This window comes from Olea europaea, unplaced genomic scaffold (genome assembly GCF_002742605.1).
Source record: "Olea europaea var. sylvestris unplaced genomic scaffold, O_europaea_v1 scaffold1023, whole genome shotgun sequence".
NCBI classification, from domain to species: Eukaryota; Viridiplantae; Streptophyta; class Magnoliopsida; order Lamiales; family Oleaceae; genus Olea; species Olea europaea.
In genome coordinates this window covers 450770-471414 of record NW_019227558.1, presented here as the reverse complement: position 1 = coordinate 471414, position 20645 = coordinate 450770, and the positions used below count along the sequence as shown (strand labels likewise).

At 34.8% G+C, this 20645-nt stretch overlaps 3 protein-coding genes and 1 non-coding gene across 7 annotated transcripts; all 4 read right to left on the bottom strand.

The window, feature by feature from the left end:
• Positions 1–209: 209 nt before the first annotated feature.
• Positions 210–3118, bottom strand: LOC111372720 (WUSCHEL-related homeobox 9-like). 2 transcript variants are annotated; one of them, XM_022995107.1, is made up of 6 exons: positions 3001–3118; positions 2651–2886; positions 1579–2304; positions 847–1055; positions 673–742; positions 210–553 (listed from the first exon to the last, which is right to left on the bottom strand). In XM_022995107.1, exons 2-5 carry the CDS (start codon positions 2745–2747, stop codon positions 677–679), a joined length of 1098 nt encoding a protein of 365 aa, XP_022850875.1. In that variant the 5' UTR covers positions 2748–2886; positions 3001–3118; the 3' UTR covers positions 210–553; positions 673–676. The 2 variants fall into 2 exon arrangements, with proteins under 2 accessions (XP_022850875.1, XP_022850874.1); XM_022995106.1 differs by having other exon boundaries at positions 210–742.
• A 3682-nt stretch (positions 3119–6800) lies between these two features.
• LOC111372748 (ethylene-responsive transcription factor ERF091) lies at positions 6801–8372 on the bottom strand. Its single transcript, XM_022995140.1, has one exon. It carries the CDS (start codon positions 7684–7686, stop codon positions 6829–6831), a length of 858 nt encoding a protein of 285 aa, XP_022850908.1. The 5' UTR covers positions 7687–8372; the 3' UTR covers positions 6801–6828.
• Positions 8373–9334: 962 nt separating this feature from the next.
• LOC111372747 (D-aminoacyl-tRNA deacylase) lies at positions 9335–13445 on the bottom strand. 3 transcript variants are annotated; one of them, XR_002698820.1, is made up of 8 exons: positions 13224–13445; positions 13045–13136; positions 12889–12955; positions 12097–12127; positions 11828–11968; positions 10408–10823; positions 10280–10305; positions 9335–10179 (listed from the first exon to the last, which is right to left on the bottom strand). XR_002698820.1 is itself a non-coding variant. In XM_022995139.1 (8 exons), the coding sequence occupies exons 1-8, from the start codon at positions 13422–13424 to the stop codon at positions 9593–9595; spliced, it is 648 nt and encodes a 215-aa protein (XP_022850907.1). In that variant the 5' UTR covers positions 13425–13441; the 3' UTR covers positions 9335–9592. The 3 variants fall into 3 exon arrangements, 1 of the variants encoding a protein (XP_022850907.1); XR_002698819.1 differs by lacking the exon at positions 10408–10823 and having other exon boundaries at positions 9335–9623; positions 9716–10179; positions 13224–13442; XM_022995139.1 differs by lacking the exon at positions 10408–10823 and having other exon boundaries at positions 9335–9623; positions 10121–10179; positions 13224–13441.
• A 1204-nt stretch (positions 13446–14649) lies between these two features.
• TRNAI-UAU lies at positions 14650–14723 on the bottom strand. Its single transcript has one exon. It is a non-coding gene; the product is annotated as a tRNA-Ile (tRNA).
• Between the last annotated feature and the right edge of the window lie 5922 nt (positions 14724–20645).

The window sequence follows — 20645 nt, the reverse complement described above, 5'->3', positions numbered from 1 at the left end:
ACCAATCAAATACATTTAATTGACAATTTATAATAAAAAAGTTCTAAGCAATTCAATTCTTTGTAATTCGTTTTCTTTTCATCCAAATTCTATTTTTGCAATCAAACGAACCCTTCATGCGTTTAAGGAATTCAACCAAATCATACAAGAATCGGTTTTAGTTTTGCCCATAAAACATGGGATGGTGATAGAAGAATAATACGAGGGCGAAACAAGAAATGTAAATATATCATACAATCAGACTAGCTGGTTCATCAAAACGAAGTGCAAACATAGCTTCATGTTTGATAGCCTTCACATTATCATAATATCCCATATGCACCAATCGGGTAACTAGAAACAATGTACAAGACAGAGAGATGAAATGGAAACAAGCAAAAACTATAAAGAGGAACCCTTCTCTACCAACATCACTTCTAAATCTGTGTGTGCATGAAAACACAGGTAAAAATCAGTATGGCTTCTTGAAGCCATATAAATAACACGAGTTAAAATTTAAAAGTGGCGGAGTTAAAATGTGTTGGAAGGCAGGTCCAACTCGACCATGTTGCCCCTGCAGTCAGAAGGTTCGATTTTAGGTGGCACGATCGTGCCACGCCAGGATGTCTGTATAGGCCTGTTTATGTATTAAAGAAAATAAAAGACAATACGAGAGATGCGAAGAAGAAAAACCTGGTTAAACCATACAATTAGACCGTTTTGAGCTCTGACTCGAGGGGCCCATGGCATGTTCGGACCACGACTGTGAAAAAATATTCAAAAATTAGTAAAACTTAAAAGAAGATGATGAAATACCAATTCAATAGTTCTCTCATCTGCAGATGATGGATCAGTGAAAGCCCTAACCAAGTAGTAAAAAGCCCCATGATGAAGTGGCTGAAGTGTGAGCCCCAATTCATTGGTCAAAACAGGCTGACCAGATGAATGCATAAGCACTGCATCATCACCAAATGCCTCCCTAATATTAAATAATTCTCCCACTGCAACCTCAAAGCACACATCATTGATGAACACTGTTGATTTTGTGGAACCCCCTCCTCCTGATTCAACTACACCTGCATCATCACACATCAGATGATTATACACGTCTTTCTTGCCCTCCAAATGGAAATTTTAAATGCATTGCTTATGTATTGTGTAGGGTTCATCACAGTAGGAAACAATGTAGGAGTCAATACATGCTAGGTTCCAAGGGACATGGAACACAATTTTCGGGCAATAGACAATTCCATATTTGCTTGTCTGTTTCCAAATATGATACACATTAGTGAATAGTATAATGTATAAGATTTTAACGTAATATGAAGTCAAATTCTATACAATCTTCCTCAACAAACAAGTCGTAACGTAATTTGTGAACCTATTTGATTCAGACATTTGGTATGAACACAAACAAATTTTGTTCGTTTTCTGTTCGGAAATCTTCTTCTTTAGCTGCGTTTGCACGAAGATCTATATTAAATGGCATAATACTTGCTTAATTATCACAAATATTTGTAACGGATGGCATAAAATTTAGTGTCATGGAAAACATAACCCAAATTTTTCTTCTCAAAAAAAAGAGAAAAAGGGAAATACCTTGAATGTGATTCTTTGGGGATGGGACACAAGGAGTAGGAGGAAAAACATTAACGGAGTGTGTAGAAGTTGGAGCCCTAGTCACACTGTAATTCAGTAGTTGCTGCAATTTCATATTCTCATGGTCATTCTGATTAGCTTTTTTGGACGGCTCATGATTCATCAGCATCAGTTCACTGAATAAGAGATTTGAGCAACAATTTCCATCCGTATGATCTATAACATGATCAGATACATCTGGAAAGCAAAACCCTTCTGTAAAAGCAGCAGTTGATGGGCTTTGTTGCATCGGAAAAAAATAGGGTTCTGCCACAAACTCGCTCGGAGTTTGGAAAATAGATTGGTTGGCTGAACCACTTGGAGAATTGGATACTTCCATCGAACCAGTATATCCAACTGAGAAGATCACCTTTTCTGTTGAATTATTTGGAGGCGATTTATCCGACAGTGGTGAAATTGAAGCGGTGGTGGTGTGAGTTTGTGACTTGGTTTTGTGGAGTTGTCTGTTCTTCTGTTTGCTTCTTGATTTTCTATTCTGAAACCAATAGAAAACATTGGCATCTCCAACTTGGCCATACTGTTGCAATTGAGCCCTAATTTTCCTTATTTCGTCTCTTGGAGGATTCACCATTCCTGAGTTGAAAATAGCTTCCAGCATACGTATTTGCTCGGGTCTCGGGTTCCATCTAGGCTTAGGTTCAGGAGTTCTCTCTTCGTATCCGGGCACTGTGGAATTATGCGATGTCAGAAAAATTCAAGACAGAAAAACTGAAACGAATAATAGGACTCTTATGCAAATTAACTTTCTAACAAAGGATTAATTTGCCTTTCTTATTTCTTCCTATTTGTACAAAAAATTTATTAAGTAGAGCTCACATCAAAGCCCATGCATGATTGATGTAGTCTTTAATTTCTGAACATTCAAGCTGGTTTTAAGCCACCATTTCGAGGTAAGAAGTGTGTTTATCTCCATAAGAACGGTGAGCTTTGAGAAGTGAAGTCGGAAATAAACGCAGAGACAAATAAGAAAACCGAAATTTTGACAAAAAAATAATTCTGCGAAATTAACTACCTGAGGTGTATGGGGTTCTGTGGCAACCAGTTGATTCATGCTGCCATTTGGGTTTGGACTTGAACAAGCTAGGCCAATTTCTATTTGATGAAGCCATGATGTTGAAATGACACAACTTGAAGCTGAAAACGTAAGAGAAAAACAAAGGGCAGAAACAGCCTTAAAATTGTTGCTAGCTTTTCAATGAAAATCTCTGCCTGTATGGATCCCTTCTTATAGACCCTCACCTTTTGCTCCTGTTTTCAGTTCATAAATTATCAATTAAAAAAATAATAAGAAGAAGAAAAAGAAGCAAAAAATAGTAAATATTTAAGCAAAATATGAGGTGAAAATAGGCAGAGATTACGTACATGCACAGGCCCATACCCTTCCTCATAGTACGAGCAAATTCCCCCGGAAGAGAAGCAAAAAGCACACTGAAAGAAGCACTTGCTGTGGCTTATATTAGAATGTTAATCAGAGATGACAGGAAGAGCCCTGAATGCAACAAAATGGGTTACTGATTTTGTGTCTGTTTTCGCATTATTTTTGCAGTTTTGTATATGGAGAGAAGGGACTCTATGGTCCTGTTTAGTTTAGCGAAAAAAATTGATCAAAAAAATCTAAGTCAAAACTAACAATTAATTTTAATCACAAATTTCATGCTATCCACAACTTTAATCAAGTATTCAACCACATATTTCATCAATTTTTTATTTTTTTCTTTAAAAAATCTATTAAATATCTAATTTTTAACAAAACCAAACAGGGAAGGAGCATTAAAGGAGAAAATTAACTTAAAAATTTTGTTACCAAACATTACGCTTGATTATGAATTAGAGAGATACTTCACTCGTGTGATGACAAAGAGTATATACAGAGCTGCTCTCTTCCCCGAATCGGGAAGAGAGCCTTTTCTCGATTTTCAATTTTTTATTCATTTTATTGCCTTTTGCTTTTTTTAATTAAGGAAAAAGGAAAAAATTGATCTTACTTTAAAAAAAATTAATAATAATAATAAAATAAATAAAAATTAAGTTGCTCCTCGCAGCCAGGAGCAAGTGCTCCTGGTTGCCAGGAGAAAAAAAAATTGGACGATTAATTTTTTGTGTCAACATTTTTAATACACGCGTTTGATGTACATTTAACTATTTTCGATATTCATTTAGATTATTCGATGTGTCTATAATATAGATCTTGAAATGAATTTCGAGAGAATATGAAGATTTATGCATTTGACTACCGTACAGTTGTCGATGAATTTTAAAAAAATAGTTAAAAAATGTATTTTAAAATTTTAAAATATCTTAAGGGTACGATTTAAATCGTGTAAAAATTTTTTGTTCAATACCATTAAGAAAAAAGGAAAAAATTGATCTCATACTCTAAAAAAAATAAAATTAAGTTGCTCCACGCAGCCAGGTGCTCTGGCTGCCAGGGAAAAAAAAGGAAAAAACTTGATAAGTTGCTCCGCACAGCGAGGAGAAAAAAAATAATTGATAATAAATTCATAAATTTTATATGTTTTTGTCTTGATTTTCGAGCTTATTATGAGATATCAAATGAAATCGAAATATTACATTCTTAATATCATTTTGAAGTACTCATGACCTAGTATTTCAAGTCGTTAACGGTGCGCGAAATGATCAATCGTAACGAATGTTACGGCGCGTCAAAATAGGCATTTTCAAACTAGTATTTCAAAACTTTCGATACCAAGCTAACTTTAAAAATTCTTCGACGATTGTACGTTAGTCGAATCAATAAATCTTCTATATTCTCTCGAAACTCATTTCGAGAACTATATCATAGATATATCGAATGATCTAAATGAATATCGAAAATAATTAAACGTACATCAAACGTATGTGTTAAAAATTGCGTAAAAATTGTATTTTTTTTTCAAAAAAAAAATAAATTATTTTATTAATATTTATTATTTTTTCACGATAAATTTTTCAATATAATTTAAATCATTTTATAAAAACAAATTTATGTGATTTGACGTCAAATTTTTTTTTTTGGGAAGTAAAAATTCCTAATAAAATTATTATCACTTTATAATTTATGCGTGTTATAAATTATGATACTATTTTTTCATCATCATTATTTTTATATCTGAAAATTTTTTATACATAAAAAAATTCGATCATTTTTATGAAAAAAAAAGACGATTATACGGTAGTCAAATGCATAGATCTTCTATATTCTCTAGAAGTTCATTTCGATATCTATATCATAGGCATATCGAATTATCTAAATGAATATCGAAAATAGTTAAACGTACATCAAACGCGTGTATTAAAAAAATTGACACAAAAAAAATTAATCGTTCAATTATTTTTTTTCTTCTCCTGGCAAGTGCTCCTGGCTGCGCGGAGCAACTTATCAAGCTTTTTCCCCTTTTTTTTTCCTGGCAGCCAAGAGCAACTTAATTTTTTTTATTTTTATAAGTATGAGATCAATTTTTTCCTTTTTTTCTTAAGGGTATTGCACAAAATTTTTTTACACGATTTAAATCGTACCCTTAAGGTATTGTACAAAAATTACTAAATGGGTAGGGCGTGGGCGGGTTAGGGGGTGGGGAGTTGAAAAGGGCAAAAGGCAACAAAATGAATAAAAAATTGAAAATCGGGAAAAAGCTCTCTTCCCGATTCGGGGAAGAGAGCAGTTCTGAGAGTATATATATGTTCAGAAAGAAAGATGTGTAGTTTTTATTTAGCTCTTATATCATAGTCATGTCTTGGAGGTTAGGCTGAACCTCCTTCTAAGCGTGTATATATTTTCTGCCAGTTTGATTCGGATTAAAATCTGATTTTAATTTAAGTCAAAGTCGAACAATCAATATTAACCATATCTTTTATAGGTTTCACAACTTTTCAACCACACGTTCACAATCTTAAAAAAATCTAATTTTAACCCCTACCAACCATTCTCGTTATGTATTTAATAAATAGAGAGTGGAAAAAAACTGGAACTAGGGTTTTGGGAAGCGTTGATTTTTTTAGGTGGAGTTTTTATTAATAGTAAATAATATATAAGCAGAGAATATGAAGTTTGGAGGAGGACGTTGGTTGGCTCTCATGGAGTAAACCCAGTTTATAACACAAATATAATGTCGAGAATATCATAAAATTTTCTATTAAATTTTAATTTTTAGGTACTTGTTTTTATCAAACATGATATATGATTTTAAGTTACTTATTTCGATGCCAGTGCTTTATACCTCATCCAACATGTGCAAACACTGCATGTTATTCAATTATGTAATTTTTTCCTCTTTCATTCCCTTCTCTTTTGTCTGCAGCTCATTGAATATTATTTCTTTACTCCTCAAATCTCATGGTTCTGAAAACATAAAAGAAGGTAGGCAGGCAAGCGATAGGATTTAATCGATGGTAGATATAGTACCAAACATGCTGTGCAAGTTCAATTATTATCTCAGTTTTCCTCTGTCATTGCTTTTCTTCTGTTGTTTCCACCTATTTGTCTACAACAAAAATGGATATTGGCATTAATTCGATTCAATCAATTGGATACTGTTTATTTCACTTCTACTTATTTTGGGTTATAAAAATTTACTTTTCACCCTGAGTTTATTTTGCAAGCTATTTCTACTTATGTTGACCTTTGCATTTATTTCGTTTTTCTTGGTCATACTTGCAAAGAAAGTACACAATGGCCACATTAATTTCATTATGCATACTTCGGGGAAAGTATTTAATTATTTAGTAAATCAAAGCATTTGCTATGAAAGGAATGTTGGTGAGCTTGATTACATTATTTTCTAGGAATTTAACTCTTGAATTTAAAATTTTTGTATCGAAAAACATTAATCATGATTTAAATTATGTGTATATCGCCTACAAAAAATTTAAACAGTTTCATATCTGATACATGATTTGAGTAATTGAATTTTTCTAATATGTATTATCATATTTTTCACCATTATGCACGATTTGATTATATATATATAGACTTTCATTATCACTACAATACAACGAATAAACTTTCATTACTAAGAAATATACGGTCGATTATATAAGTTTTTTTGGTTATTTCATTCAATGAATTTAGACGTACCAAAAAGTATGCCTAAACAAGAACCTTAAATGGCACAATCACACATATACAGTCCCAAATATTGTGAAGACAAACAATTTACAATAGCTAATAACTAAGAAATGGATTATATTTTGTCAGAAACTGGACATTAAACTCTCCAAATACTCATTTCCAAGGTCTTGAAACTCTAACACATCAATATTACTCCTAAACATCTCATTTTCCCAACTGCTTATCATTCTTTTATGTGCTGGTTGTTCATAGTCAAAAGAATCCAATTCCGTCCCCCACTTCCTTTTCTGTGAATCACAACAGCCCAGAAAAGTATCAGTCGAATCTATTGGCCGAGAAGATGATGAAAAATTCATATTATTTTGATCATAAGAAGCCTTAGCCAGAAAAGTATGGGTGGAATCTATTGTTTGATCACAAGAAGCCTTAGCCACTATTTCAAGTGGAAAATTTAGGTATGTCTTGGGGCCTCTAATTCTTAAAGCAGCCTTATCATAAGCCATTGCAGCTTCTTCTGCTGTTTCAAAAGTTCCAAGCCAAATTCTAGCTCCCTTTCTTGATGAATCTCTTATTTCTGCCGCGTACTTTCCCCATGGCCGCCTCCTCACCCCTCTGTAGTGCCTGGTAATCACCTTCTTCTCGACTTTTTTAGTATTAGATTGTACTGGATTCGAATACTTAGTACAATTTCTGTCTGAACAAACATTATTTGAAGAATTCTCCGTACTTCTTGAGAGAATTGTTTCGTCAAGAAGCTCCTCCCATGCCTCGGCTCCCATCGACATCCACTTCCCTAAACTTGGCAGCCTCTCTAACAAGTTCTCCATTGATCGATCAAGATTAGGTAAGTCTTGCCATGGATCAATTGATCCAACGGCCTCCTTTTGTGCATTATCAGTTCCCTTCTCAGCAATGAAATTAGCCCACACATTCTCAAGAATCACTTCGGATGGTACGCTATGCTCACCTTCTATGGCCATACCACCTCGTTACAGATACAACTTTTTTTTCTCACACCAAAACCCTCCCTAAAATTCTTTATATGTAACAAAAACTCAGCAGATATTAGAAAGGTTGTTCTAATGGAGTATTATGCCTATATTTATTGCCCCTATTTGGTCCTAACAGATGCCAGAAAGAAAACTTGCAGTTTACACAATGATTAGCAAACTTCTAGGATGATACTAGGTTGTAGACATTAAGAAAAGTAATTGGCTTTTTATTTTAATCATACTGTGGGTAAACATTCTCTGTATACTAATCATTTATGAGCGTTAACATATGAAGAAGCAATGTTTCTCCTTTATTAAATTGAAAATCCTCTGTACAATCCTTAGTTAATGGTGTGAATGCAGACCTCAAGATAGCATAATAGTAGTAGCTTCTAAAATATAGTCAAAATTCCGCGTGAACATCTTAAATCGTGAAGTTTTTAAGCTTAAGTTGTTAGTTCGAGGAAGAATTTATCCATTTGCGTTCTATGTTCAATTTACATGCCAATTGAATTTAATTTTTCGTTAAATAAGTGACATGAAATTATCATAAACGAGTGGCAGTAAAAGTTCAATAGTGTTAGATAGATTACAAAATATAAGTCAAAACCAGATGGTGTGGAAGGATTTACTTAAAATCCAAGCATGGCATTACTTCAATTTCAAGATTTGAGATATTAAATCAAAATTGGAGATTGGTTCAAACTAAATAAGAATTTAAAATACAAACCACACGCTGATTCATAATATAAAATTAGAAGAAAATAAAGAGTTAATTTCTTAAGCAAACAAACGATTAGGATTCAATGTATTGGAGCAGAGAAAAATAAAGTAATTGTTGCAAGAAACTGCAATTAAATCGATACGCTTTAAAACTTGCAATATCAAGATTTTGTTTTGACTTTTTTCAGATTGCATTTTCGAGTCATTGACTGGCAACCAAACCTGAGTTACGTAGTTATAATTAGCAATGTTCCATAATTCAACTCCAACATTTTGATGAAAAAAAATTAAAAGATCAAGGATTGAGCTCGTCTAGGGATGTTAAATAAAGCAAGTCGGACCATTCGGCAAGCCGATTCTCTTGCACATGGGGCAAGCCAAGCACAAGCCAGCGCATGTAAACAATGTTCAGCTCGGCTCGCGACACGAGCTCACCCCTTGGCTGGCTCGCAAGCCACTCTCAACATACCTCCTTTTTTCTTTTCTTTTATTTTTTTTTGTCGAAAATGGTACATTTTAACTTAAATGCGAGCCATTCGCAAGCCTTGAGCTAGCTCGCACACGAGCAGCCAAGCTAGAATGGTGTGACAACGTTGACTTAAAAAAGAGGCATTAAAAAATGATGTTTATAAGCATTAATTTCCTCTTTCTTAGCCAATGTCTTAATCTTTAATTCTTATAAAGCTATATCTTGACCCTAATTTTAAGTTTCCGGGAACCGTCGCACATACTTGCGGCTTCTACATTTTGAGTTTTGCTTCTGCGTGTTATTCCAAATGTTAATGTAATTTATTGCAGAAAAGAGAAAAAAAATAAAAAAATGCAAGTATGTGCAGACAGACGGTCGTAACACAGTTGTTCTTCCCAATCCATCGTACCGAGGACGTGTCCTTGAACCCTTTTTAGTGATGTCTAGTCCAACAAGCCATACGTGTCACAAGGATATGATTTTTACACGAGATTTCAAGAGGGAAAAAAGTACACAATTATTCATGTTAATTCTTAACTCAAATAGGAATATGAGAAACTACCATATATAATTTCACATTGAATCAAGTTCTAATCTTACTGCTCTTCTCGGGTTCACATCTTTCTTGGCTTCCCCTAAGTTCTTGTTTCAAGTCAACCAGACATCCATTTGTTTGTCCATTGCTTAATAATCACCACAAAGTTATGGTGCTTCAACTGCGCCGCTGGTGTTCCTGAAGTAATCATAAATACATAGGCACTTACTATGTGAAGGTCACAATTTTTGGTAGTCTGAAAAAATTTGTTGACAGTGATTACTATTTACCGGTACATATACAAGTTTTGATTACATGAAGACGTGTGGGCTGTCAAACATTTTAGTGTGGATAGAGCTGTACTCAGCACAACAGACCATCGTGAGGCCTGGTTCAGCCTGCAGGCACGGCCTGCGGGGGCTGGGTCATGCTTTTCCACGCCTGGGATGTGCTGAACCAGGCCAGCCACTGGGCCCATCATTTGTTAGTTTTGGACTTTGGGTTAAGTTTTCTAAGAAACAAAGAACGGCTCTCTGCAACCTTTTGCAGAGACCTCAACTTCAGTCTCTATATAGAGGCCTGCATGGGCCATGGGCCTAGACACTCCAGGGGCGTGTGCAGACTATCTTTACAGGTGACCGGCCCACAGCTGGGCACGGCAGCCCTTGAGTTCATTATGAATGGTCCACACTCACCTGGATGACTGTGCCGAGTCGAGCTGCATTGTCACTGGACCATCATTAACCAAGTTAACCTTCAAACCACGAAAAGGGGGAAAAACATGTGTTAGGCAATTATCCCTAAAAAAATTACAATAGGAAAGAGAACACAAATTCCAAATTATGAAATCTCACTTTCATCATTGCTCCAAATACACCATCTGCATAAAAGAATAAAGCATTAATACGATGCATTTCTTATAGTATTAATTGCTAACAGTATTACTTGATGCAATGACTTAACCCTGAATCAATGAACTTACAAGTCCTCAATATGTTGTAGAATCCAATTATCACCAGTGACAAACACAGACATTTGAAGTTAGTGGAGCACGGTATTGCTGTCTTGTTTTGCCGTTTAAGGTGGTTGAATCACCGGCAGAGGGAGTCGGGTCAGGAACTGTCGGCAGGGGTGGATCAAATTGTTGGGTTTTGCTTCAAAGTTCGGAATTGAGAGCCGCCGAGCTGGGAGTTGGGATTGAAATGGGAGTGGGATGGTTTCTTGCATTGAATTTCAATTTGGATTAGGTTTCTTTGGATTCGAATTTGGATTTTGGGAGTTGAGACGGTTTGGTATTCTTTCAATTGGAAACCGGAAGGGTTTTTTCATTACTCCATTTACGATTTTATAATTTAAAAAAAAATAAAAATCCTTTGTAGGTCCGCCAGTGATTATCACCTAAAAATAGTATTATTTAAAAACTAAATCCAATTTCCATAACATTAAATAAACTAAATCCAATTTCAATAACATTCTGATTCTTAGCCTCCAAAAATACACAGTACACTGCATTTCCACAGGTGGACAAGCAAAAAATGGAGAATTTTAGAAAGAAATTAAAGAAGATCAATTGTCATAAGCTTGCATCAACTAATAATATCATTTAAAAAATGATGTTGCAGTAAACATTACGAGGGAAAGCAACTAGGAGAATATCTATTAGAATGTGGTTTGCATATACACAAATTAAAGATCTCATGCATGCATTGCATCACCAAATGTACTATCTAAATTCTAACACTTTAAAGTTTCACCATAGCTTTTATCGATCGTAGTAGTATTTGATATCCTGGTAAAACAGATTTCTAGATGACCTCATTGTTTAGTTCTCAAAAAATATCTGTTCGTGTAAACCTCTTAGGCAGGACATTCTGATGAACAAAGATCCCACTATAATTTAAGGAAAAAAACTCATCCAAAAATTATTAAAAGGCAATCTGTTAAATTCCCATCTTAAAACAAAATTTAAAGGTAATGAATATAAAAGTGGGCTTTAACGTTTTACGCTCAAATAGCACATCCATCGCTAGTTACATAATATGGAATACTATTGTTTAAAATAATGAATTAAGGACTTCAAAGGCTATAAGATTTCATCCAAGATTTTATATGGACGCTAATGGACATACTTCAAAGAGTCATGAAAACCATATTTAGCCAAACAATGTAGAGATAGATCCATAATAAATTTCTGATTTATCAGTATTTTGGCATTCCAATTATATTCTGCGAGTCCATAGAGCACAAGAAAAATAATCAAGCTCTAAGAGCAAACATAATAATTTAGAAAAGCATTGTAAAGAGACAGCATTAAATAACATATAAGTTTAAAGGTCATGAGAAAATATGTCAAAAAATAAAAAATAAAAATAAAAATAAAAATGATGAAAATGCAAGAGTACCTTTAACTGCATCCATGTTGTAAGCTTTACGAAATTTTTCAACTAAAGAAGCATAAAAAAGCTTTGCTTTCTCGGGGGGCATTGCCACATGAAAATCAGGTTTGTTGCCTTTCAAAACGCCATACAATGTGAACTGACTTACTGTACCAAATACAAACTAACCAATCAGCATCGAAACCAAATAAACAACCGTTGCTTATACTGTTTACAATATTAACCACAAAGTAGTTCAAAAGGTGGGAAAAAAAAAGTTAGAAATGAGCAATTACCTAATAAAACTTCATAATTTCTTTGCATTACCTGTCAATTGACAATGTAGCCATGTAAACCATTGCTAAAAGCCAAAAACAGCAGTATACTAACATAACTCGAGTGTAATTATTTTTATTTTATTGTCTAAAAAGGGGGGAAAATCTTTATTCCTGACCTTGAGCAGAATGCTGAAAATGATTCCATCTTTTGAAAGATTAAGAAAGATATTATAATGATCAAATACAGGTCACACCTCAGATTCATTTACCTTTTCCTTATCAGAAGTTGTAAACTAGAAGAGCTCCAATATATAAAGAACAGAATCTATAAATTTACTTCCATTAATGAATACAAAGCCAAAAGTGTAATAAAAAATAGAAAATTTTGTTATTGCTCTTTTGCGAAATTTAGAAAAGCAAATGTAAAAAAAAATCTCACTTCATACTATTGTGAAATTATATAATTGAAACTGAATATGATACTATATACTAATGTCGGCTGATTGTCCTTCCTATGAATTTTGAATATATTGCCATTTCCCCAAGGTTCTACTTTCAGCGGAGAGGTTTACAAATATTCATAATTGTATTGGTTTTTATAATCTCCTAACTTCACAATGAGCAGGAAAATACTGCTATTATGGATTCCTATCATCTTAAAAAGTATAATCTATTATCATTTAACTTAATTACAATGCCTGAAGAAAACAAATTAATTAATGAATTCCTGCACAGGAAGCATTTGGTAAATTCTGCCTGCATATACTACTAGCATCGTGCATGCGTACAGGGGCAAGAATTAGAAATTACATTTTGGTCCCAAGTTTTCCCAGATTTCTCATTGGGATACAATCTCATGTTCAACACTTTGCGACATCTGCAACCCAACGAAATAACCGTACCAATCAAAACTTCAACACCAAATATCCATTGAAAGGTAAAAATCATTCGCTGAAAGATACATACATGTACTCGGCATCCGATTCCACGTCCGATTCATGAAGCCCAACGAGGACCAACAGTCCCGGTCCAATCGCCGACACCGTGCACCCTTCCACCTGCAAAACAACACCTTGGGCATATCAGCAACCGAAAATAAGGCAAATGTGACAATATGTACTGTGTGTGAAATATTTTTGCCCGACCTCAACACTGGCAGAGGCCACACGCTGTATTACGGCTTTCATTGACTTGATTAGAAGCTTCCTTCTTCCCAAGCCAACACGATTCCGTCGCTTATGGCGATCGATAGCAGAATGGATCGGGGGGAATTTGTGGAGTTGTAAGGGTTTGTGGAAATACAATCCCTGGTATTGGAATGGGATAAACCCTAAATTTGATGACATGGTAAAGTAACTGCCTTTCCATTTTTATTTCTTTTTTTGAATTTAAGTGGACATTAGAAAAATAAAATTTACACTTTTTTCAGGTACTCCTAATGGTTGCAGTTTTCGAACAATGTACTACTGGGACTCGTTTGATCCCAATTGAAAAATATATTTTGAAATAATTGATTAATGAAAAATGTGTGGTTAAAAAATTAATGAAAAGTTTTAAATTTACGCATAATATTATTTGATTAAAGGATGTGTGATTGAAAAGAAGAACGAAAAAATTACATTTTGAAAAAAAAAGGGAATGAAACACACCCTAGTTTATTTAATTAACTAAAGGATCATTTGTTGGACTGATTTATTTGTTGGTTGAACAATCCAATGAGTGTAACCAAATTAAATGGATTGATCCAATTTTCAAAATGGGTTTTGATGTTTGTGAGCTTGACAGCTCAGTGTATAATCCCCCTAACAAGAGGGGGATTCACGATTTTTTTGTTAGACGTGGTCCCCTCTCTTGTGAAGGGACTATACACCGAGCTGTCAAAACATGTACGTGAAGCAAAATCCTTTTAAAATTATACTATCAATGTGCATTACAACTCATTTTTTAGAATTTTTTAAGTCAACACCAATGTTAATAAAAAATTGTATTATATACGAGTCAAATTTGATAAACTTGCTCCCCATTATGATTTTTTCACTTTTGAAATACAGCTCTCCTCGTTCTATTTGAACTGTCACTGGCCATCAAAATTGGTCAAGTAAAGGTTCTTCAAGTTTGAGGTAGATGGGTATAGGGTTTACATTTATTTGAGCAAAAAGTGTGCTTTCACAGAGGATAGACAAGCTTGCAAGGAAGGGTACAATAAGATTAGGATTGTGCTTTCCATCATGCAGCATGTTGTTGAAACTATGAAAATGGACATGCGAGAAGCACGGTCGTGTATTTTAGACATCTGAATCATTAGTAATTGGTCCAAATTTGGAGCTCAATTTCCTTAACCATGAAGTAAAATAAAGTAGTTCCAACGAATAATAGGTGATTAAGGTAGTTCGTGCTTTATCAAAGTTAATATATTAAGGGATGATGACGATTCTCAAAACATTAAAAACTCAAGCACTTAATAAGATGACACTTTCGAATTTGAAGGCGTTGTACTTATCAAGGAAGCAATGTGTGATGTTGAAGCAGCTGGTAACAATTACAGCCAAAAAAGGATATATTTCAAGAACATGGTCTTAGCAGGGCTCGAATCAGTGACCTTCGGCTCATAAGACCAACGCTCTGACCAACTGAGCTATAAGACCCCAAGTATTAATATGTATTTTTCATATTTAAATAGTGGATAATATTCATTTCCATTTGAGTCACGAACTATGCATTTATGTTTGCGGTTAAGTTCAGGATTATTTTTTTTTTCGATTGATAAATGTAAATTCCAATGATAAAAAACTCATGTAAAATTAGACCGGGCATACCCAAACAAATTAAAAAGTCAAAAGATTTACAAATGACAAAGATCTATCAACCCAACATTAGAAATTCAAAATGAACCAAAATATTAGGATACAAAAAAAACATGACTTTGTATATAAGTGTTTTAATCCGTCTCACTGTGTTATCCAAATGTGGCATAAGATGGCAAAAAAAATTTCTATTTCGAGCCATCCATATATAGTAAACTGTACTTGAAAGAGCAATTTTCTTCACTTTACTATGCCAAGATATCCCACAAGCCTCTCTTTTTATCCACTTCAATGTGCTACCAATCATAGTCATTGATCTAGTAATGCCAAGCCATGATTTTATCTGCGTCCAAATGGAGGAGCTCAATGAACATTGAAAGAATAAATGTTGAACCGTTTCAGTTGACGATTCACATAGATCACAAGTTCCATCGAGATTAAGGTACACCAACTTGTCTTTTGTTACGAGCTTAGCTTGAACGCTTAGCCATAGGATAAACGAGTGCTTTAGAGTGATAAAGGATTTACATACATCAACTGCCTATGCTTTATGTTCACTTTTAATTCTAAAATGCTCTTATGCCAAGGAAACTTTAAAAAACTGTCCAGAAATCCAACTTTGCAATCTGTCGATTGCATCTTGTTCGTTCTTGGTGGCCTGCATCTAGCCCTCCCTCATTTCCAGCAGTTTTTGATAAGTGGATAGTCATCTTTCTTGGCTGTCTTTTCCCAAACAGATGCACCGCGTAGGTAGACATGGTTAACCCATCTAAACCAAAGTGTATCCTTTTTTACATGAATGTTCCATAGGGATTTTTGCAAGCAATGCTGAATTCCAGCATTTTATGTCTCTAAAACCAAGTCTCCCTTCCGATTTCAGTAAACCCAAATCTTTCCAAGCTACCAAAGGCTTCTTAGCCCCCTCTTAAGTAGACCACATTTAGGGTGAAAATTAAACTCACTATTATCAGTTGCAACCTTCAACATTTTTGAGAAATATTCAAGGCATAGAACAAACAAGAAAGGGGAGAGATGATCTCCCTGCCGAAGTCCCTTTCTGCATTTTATGAAACCATGTAAACTACCATTCAATGCAATGGATTATGAAGGTGTAGTGATACATTCCATTACCCAGTCAATAAATCTTGGAGGGAAGTTCAACCCAATAAGGACGTCTTTAAGGAAACCCCAACTTACCTAGTCATATGCTTTACGAAGATCAATGTTTAAAAGACATCTAGGGGAGACTCGCTTCAGATTATATTGTCTTAACAATTCTTATGCAAGATGTATATTTTTCGTCATACTCTGTCCCTTGTTGAATGCGGCCTATGCATGGTCAATAATATTCTCAAGTATCTTTGTGATAACTTTGTAGAATATGTTATAGCATGCAATAAGTCTAAAATCCCCAACGGTAGGTGAGTGGCTCGACTTAGGCACTAATACAATGACCGTATGGTTAATTTGCTTAAGTATAGATTTTGAAGCGAAGAACTCTTGAATTGCTCCCATGAAATCATTCCCGACGGTCTCCCAAGATTTTTTGAAAAAATGTGAAGTATATCCATCGAGTCCTAGTGATTTATCGTCGCCAACATCAAATAAAGCATCCTTGATAGAGATCTTTTTTTTTTTTTTTTTGGGTGCATGAAGATGCATAGTTGAGATGGTTGTTTGTTTCTATCCCCTACCTCTTGAATATTTCATTTTCGAGTTGTCATTGTTTTACGAGATAAAATATTTACTTATTAAATTTGATCTTTATCATTAATCTATGCAAAAATTGTGAAGTTCTTCATTGAGCTTGCAGCTATTGCTGTAGATATGTGATTTTCTCATACTTCATATTTAAATTATGCCTAAAAATGCTACCGATAATAACTAACTATATATTTACATTTTTCTTTATTTGAAGACACAAATACATTGGAATGAGACTAATGTATTTCTTGACGTGCTTGCCAAACGAGCATGATAGAGATTAATCGTTTTTCTTCTAATGCGTTGATATTCTCCTTTTTTTGGAAACTCTATCTATATTTTTTTAAATAAAAATGCAAGTTTTTTTATTCATCTATCATTATATATGGCTCAAACAAAGATAACGTGACTGGACGATATTTTAGTCATTTACATCAAGTTCGTACTTCCTTCTAGCACGGCTAGAGAAATTAGAAAAATGATACCCAATATATTGAGAATTTAATGAAAAAATGTTCAACTTTCTAACTATAACTACGACGGTCATTATTGTATCAAACCAATAGTGATTCATCTTCTGACCTTATTCTTGATCTAATTTGGAGACATGATTCTAATTAATTAAATAATTTGAAGAAGAAATTACAAAATTTCAGGTGTTTAAAAATCAGAATTCAAAAATCAAGGGCCAAGTTTAATTATTCACAATTCATGTATTAATAAATAAATCAACCAATTACAGTGACAGCAGCCAATTTCTCTCTGACGTTTTTATGCAATGCAGCGACACCGAATGATCCCCATTTCTCTTCGATGTTTTCGGTGGGTGCGAGCAGCTTCGTTGAGTGCGAACGGCTTCAGCGCCGTCAAGCTGCTCACACTCGACGCTGTAGATGACGGCGCTGTAGTGGTTTCAGATCTCGCACTACAGCAGTGGTGACAATGTGACGGTGGCTGCTACAGTTACAACTCAAGTGTATTATGGCGGATTTGGTTTGGTTTTGAATGTGGCAGATCTAGTGGCAACTATTGTGGTTGACGGGTGGCGATGGTGGTGAAATGAGAGTTGGAAGCTGCTTTAGAAATGCGCATCTAGATTTCGTGGTTGCGAGAGGGTGGATCTGGTGGCAACGATGGGGGTGGAGATGGTGAGGCGGTGCTATTTGATTTGTGCTTGAGATGACAGGGCTGGTCATGAATAGGTGTTGGTTGGAAATGGTGGTTGTGGTGGTGATGGAGATGGAGATGGAGATGGAGATGGTGAAGTGGTGACGATGTTGCGGTGATGACTTTTGTGGGGTGTTGGCTTTGTATCTGTTTTGTTGGCGGTGAGGTGGTTTAGTTTTGGTGGTGAGAGTTTTGACGGCGATGCTGTTGGTGGTGGTGAGATGGTGGTGAGTGTTGGTGGTAGTCACAAGTGTTTTAATTGTTTGTGATCAAGTAATTTGCGTATGTGACTAACTGGTCACGAAATTATTTGTTTCGATTTACAACCCACTACAAGTGTACTGTTCATTAACAAGTAGTAAAATGGATTATGAGTCCAAGTATCGATCCCACAATGATTGAATTAGTTCAAATCAATCTATTATGACCTTAACCGAAACACGAAAGTAAGATTTATGTATTGTGATTTAACTAAGGAAGATATGAACTATGATGCAATTATGAGTGAGAAACTTATATTAAATGCAAAATGACCTGGAAGCAATCTACGAGAGTTTATGGAATTAATGAATTTACTAACGCACTAGGATCACGAATTCCCAAGCAACACCCGTTCAACTTTTAATTATGCAAATTTGACACACATTCCCACAATTGATGAATCAATATTCCTATTTTAGTTTAGCAATCTCTCACAAGCAATGTCAAACCTACCCCAATATGTGATTCGACTATATCTCTATGACGAATACTAATATACAGGAATGCATTATGATTTCATGAACATTCAACAATTCACACAAGGCATAGAGGTATATTTCTATCCCTTATCGGATCCCATGATGATTTATATTATGTCGAACCTATTTTCCTTCTTTCGTATGCATAAAATAGGCCACCAAAATCATATAATTACGTGCACAATAATAATATGAAAATAATAAATCATTCAATTCCGGAACATGTGTTTAAATATGTCAAATCTCCAAATCAAAAATCAAAAGTAGTATTGCAAAATTTATCGATCTCCTAGCAGTGAAAAATCTAGCCTATCATACTAAAAAGAAGAAAATACAAAAATAATTGAAGAAACGTCATCACCCAAATCAAGTTTCAATCAATTCTTCAATTGACGTGATGTTTTCCTTTCGTTCTCTCTTCGTTTTCTCCTTCAAAATCTCTCTTTTTCTTGTAAAAATGGCGTCTCCTCCGTTCTTGACGTCTTTTGGTATACATATCGTATGAAAATTTTGTTACCAAAGAGTTTTAATCGTACAAGAAAAATAAAATTTTCGCATCGGAAACCTACCATGCGACCGCATGGCTTTAATCCGTGCGGCCGCATGGTTATGCCATGCTACGTCCAAAATTTTCTACCTTCATTTGTGCGACCGCACGAGAGTTCTACCATGCGGCCGCATGGTAGACTCTAACTTTCATTTTCTCAAATTTGGTCTATCTACTTGAATATTTCACTTCTTGACATCTTTTCTTCGTTCTTTCCATTCCATCATCCCAAGATATCATTAATTAGCATTTGGCTTAATCAATGTCTTGATTTGTTCATCGGGTCAACTTTTGGATAATTGCTCTTAGGTCCTTAAATTTTCACTTTGCGTCATTTTAGTCATTTTTCGCGTCCTTTTTTCTGAATTTCACCATGTTCATCGGTGTTCCCTACAATTCACAAATGTAACGAAATTAAGTCACAATTCAATCATTTTGCTCGTAATTAAGTCATGTTTGTGACTTAGGTAAGTGTGCATAAATACACTTATCAAATCCCCTAAACTTGAACTATTGTTTGTCCTCAAACAAGATAGTGACTTAATTCTGAACAAACAAGGCTTAATACCCTGCCGTGGCTCAGGATTGGACTAAGTATTTGACTTTATTAAAATTTCTCAGTACAAAAATGACATTAACTTTTACATGTTAAATGCATACTTGACGTGTGTGTATGAGTTTATGCCAACATATCAAATTTATGATGGGTTGAGTTCCGACCCCAAGTAATCAAATGTATCCTTATTCGCTCGAGAGATACAAAACCCCCAAACTTATTCTTTTCACTCAATTCCTCAGCGTTGTGTTTTAAGATTAGGAATTTACACAGCTGTAATCATCACCCTCTCGTAGTTTGGATTGATCTCACTATCACAAGTTTACATGTCAACAAGTGAAGGCTCTCCTAAGTTTGATTGCTTCGACACTCAAGATTAAACTAGGTTACTTAAGTTTGATTGCTTCGACACTCAAAATTAAACTAGGTTACTTGCCTCACCTCAAAGGTATAGTTTCTTCAACCAAATGTTCAAGGGTTTTTCTTCATGTTATTGCCTCTCTTATGTTTCTCTCACTTTTTTATTATTATCATCTTCTCATTTACTTTCTATATAACCCATGTAATGAGCTTTGGGCCGATGGCTTCCAAACCAGTTGGCTTTAGGGCACCAGATTTTAAACCCTTACAGGCTTATTCACTCGAGTTATAAAAGCTCGATCAGATGACTTTTTATTAATCTCTTTCCCTCTTGCTTTCTATATGACCCATGTATCAAACTTTGGGCCGGTGACTCCCAGGCCAGTTGACCTTAGGGCACCAAATTTTGAAATATTTTTACAGGCGTACTTGCTCGAGTCATAAAGGCATGAAAAGAAGTGTCTTATTCTCACATATTAATTTTATGCCCCCTGTTGTTTTTTCTAGACATTTAGTTTTCAAAACCAACCTCCAATTTAAAATTTTCACCTAGTCTTCACCCCACTGGTCCGGGCCATCCACACAATAAAATTCATGCACGGAACCCTCGCTCATCTCAATGCTCCCCTATAATAGCTCAACCATCACCAAACTGTCTCAAGGTAGTTTATGGGTTAATTCAATAGAGG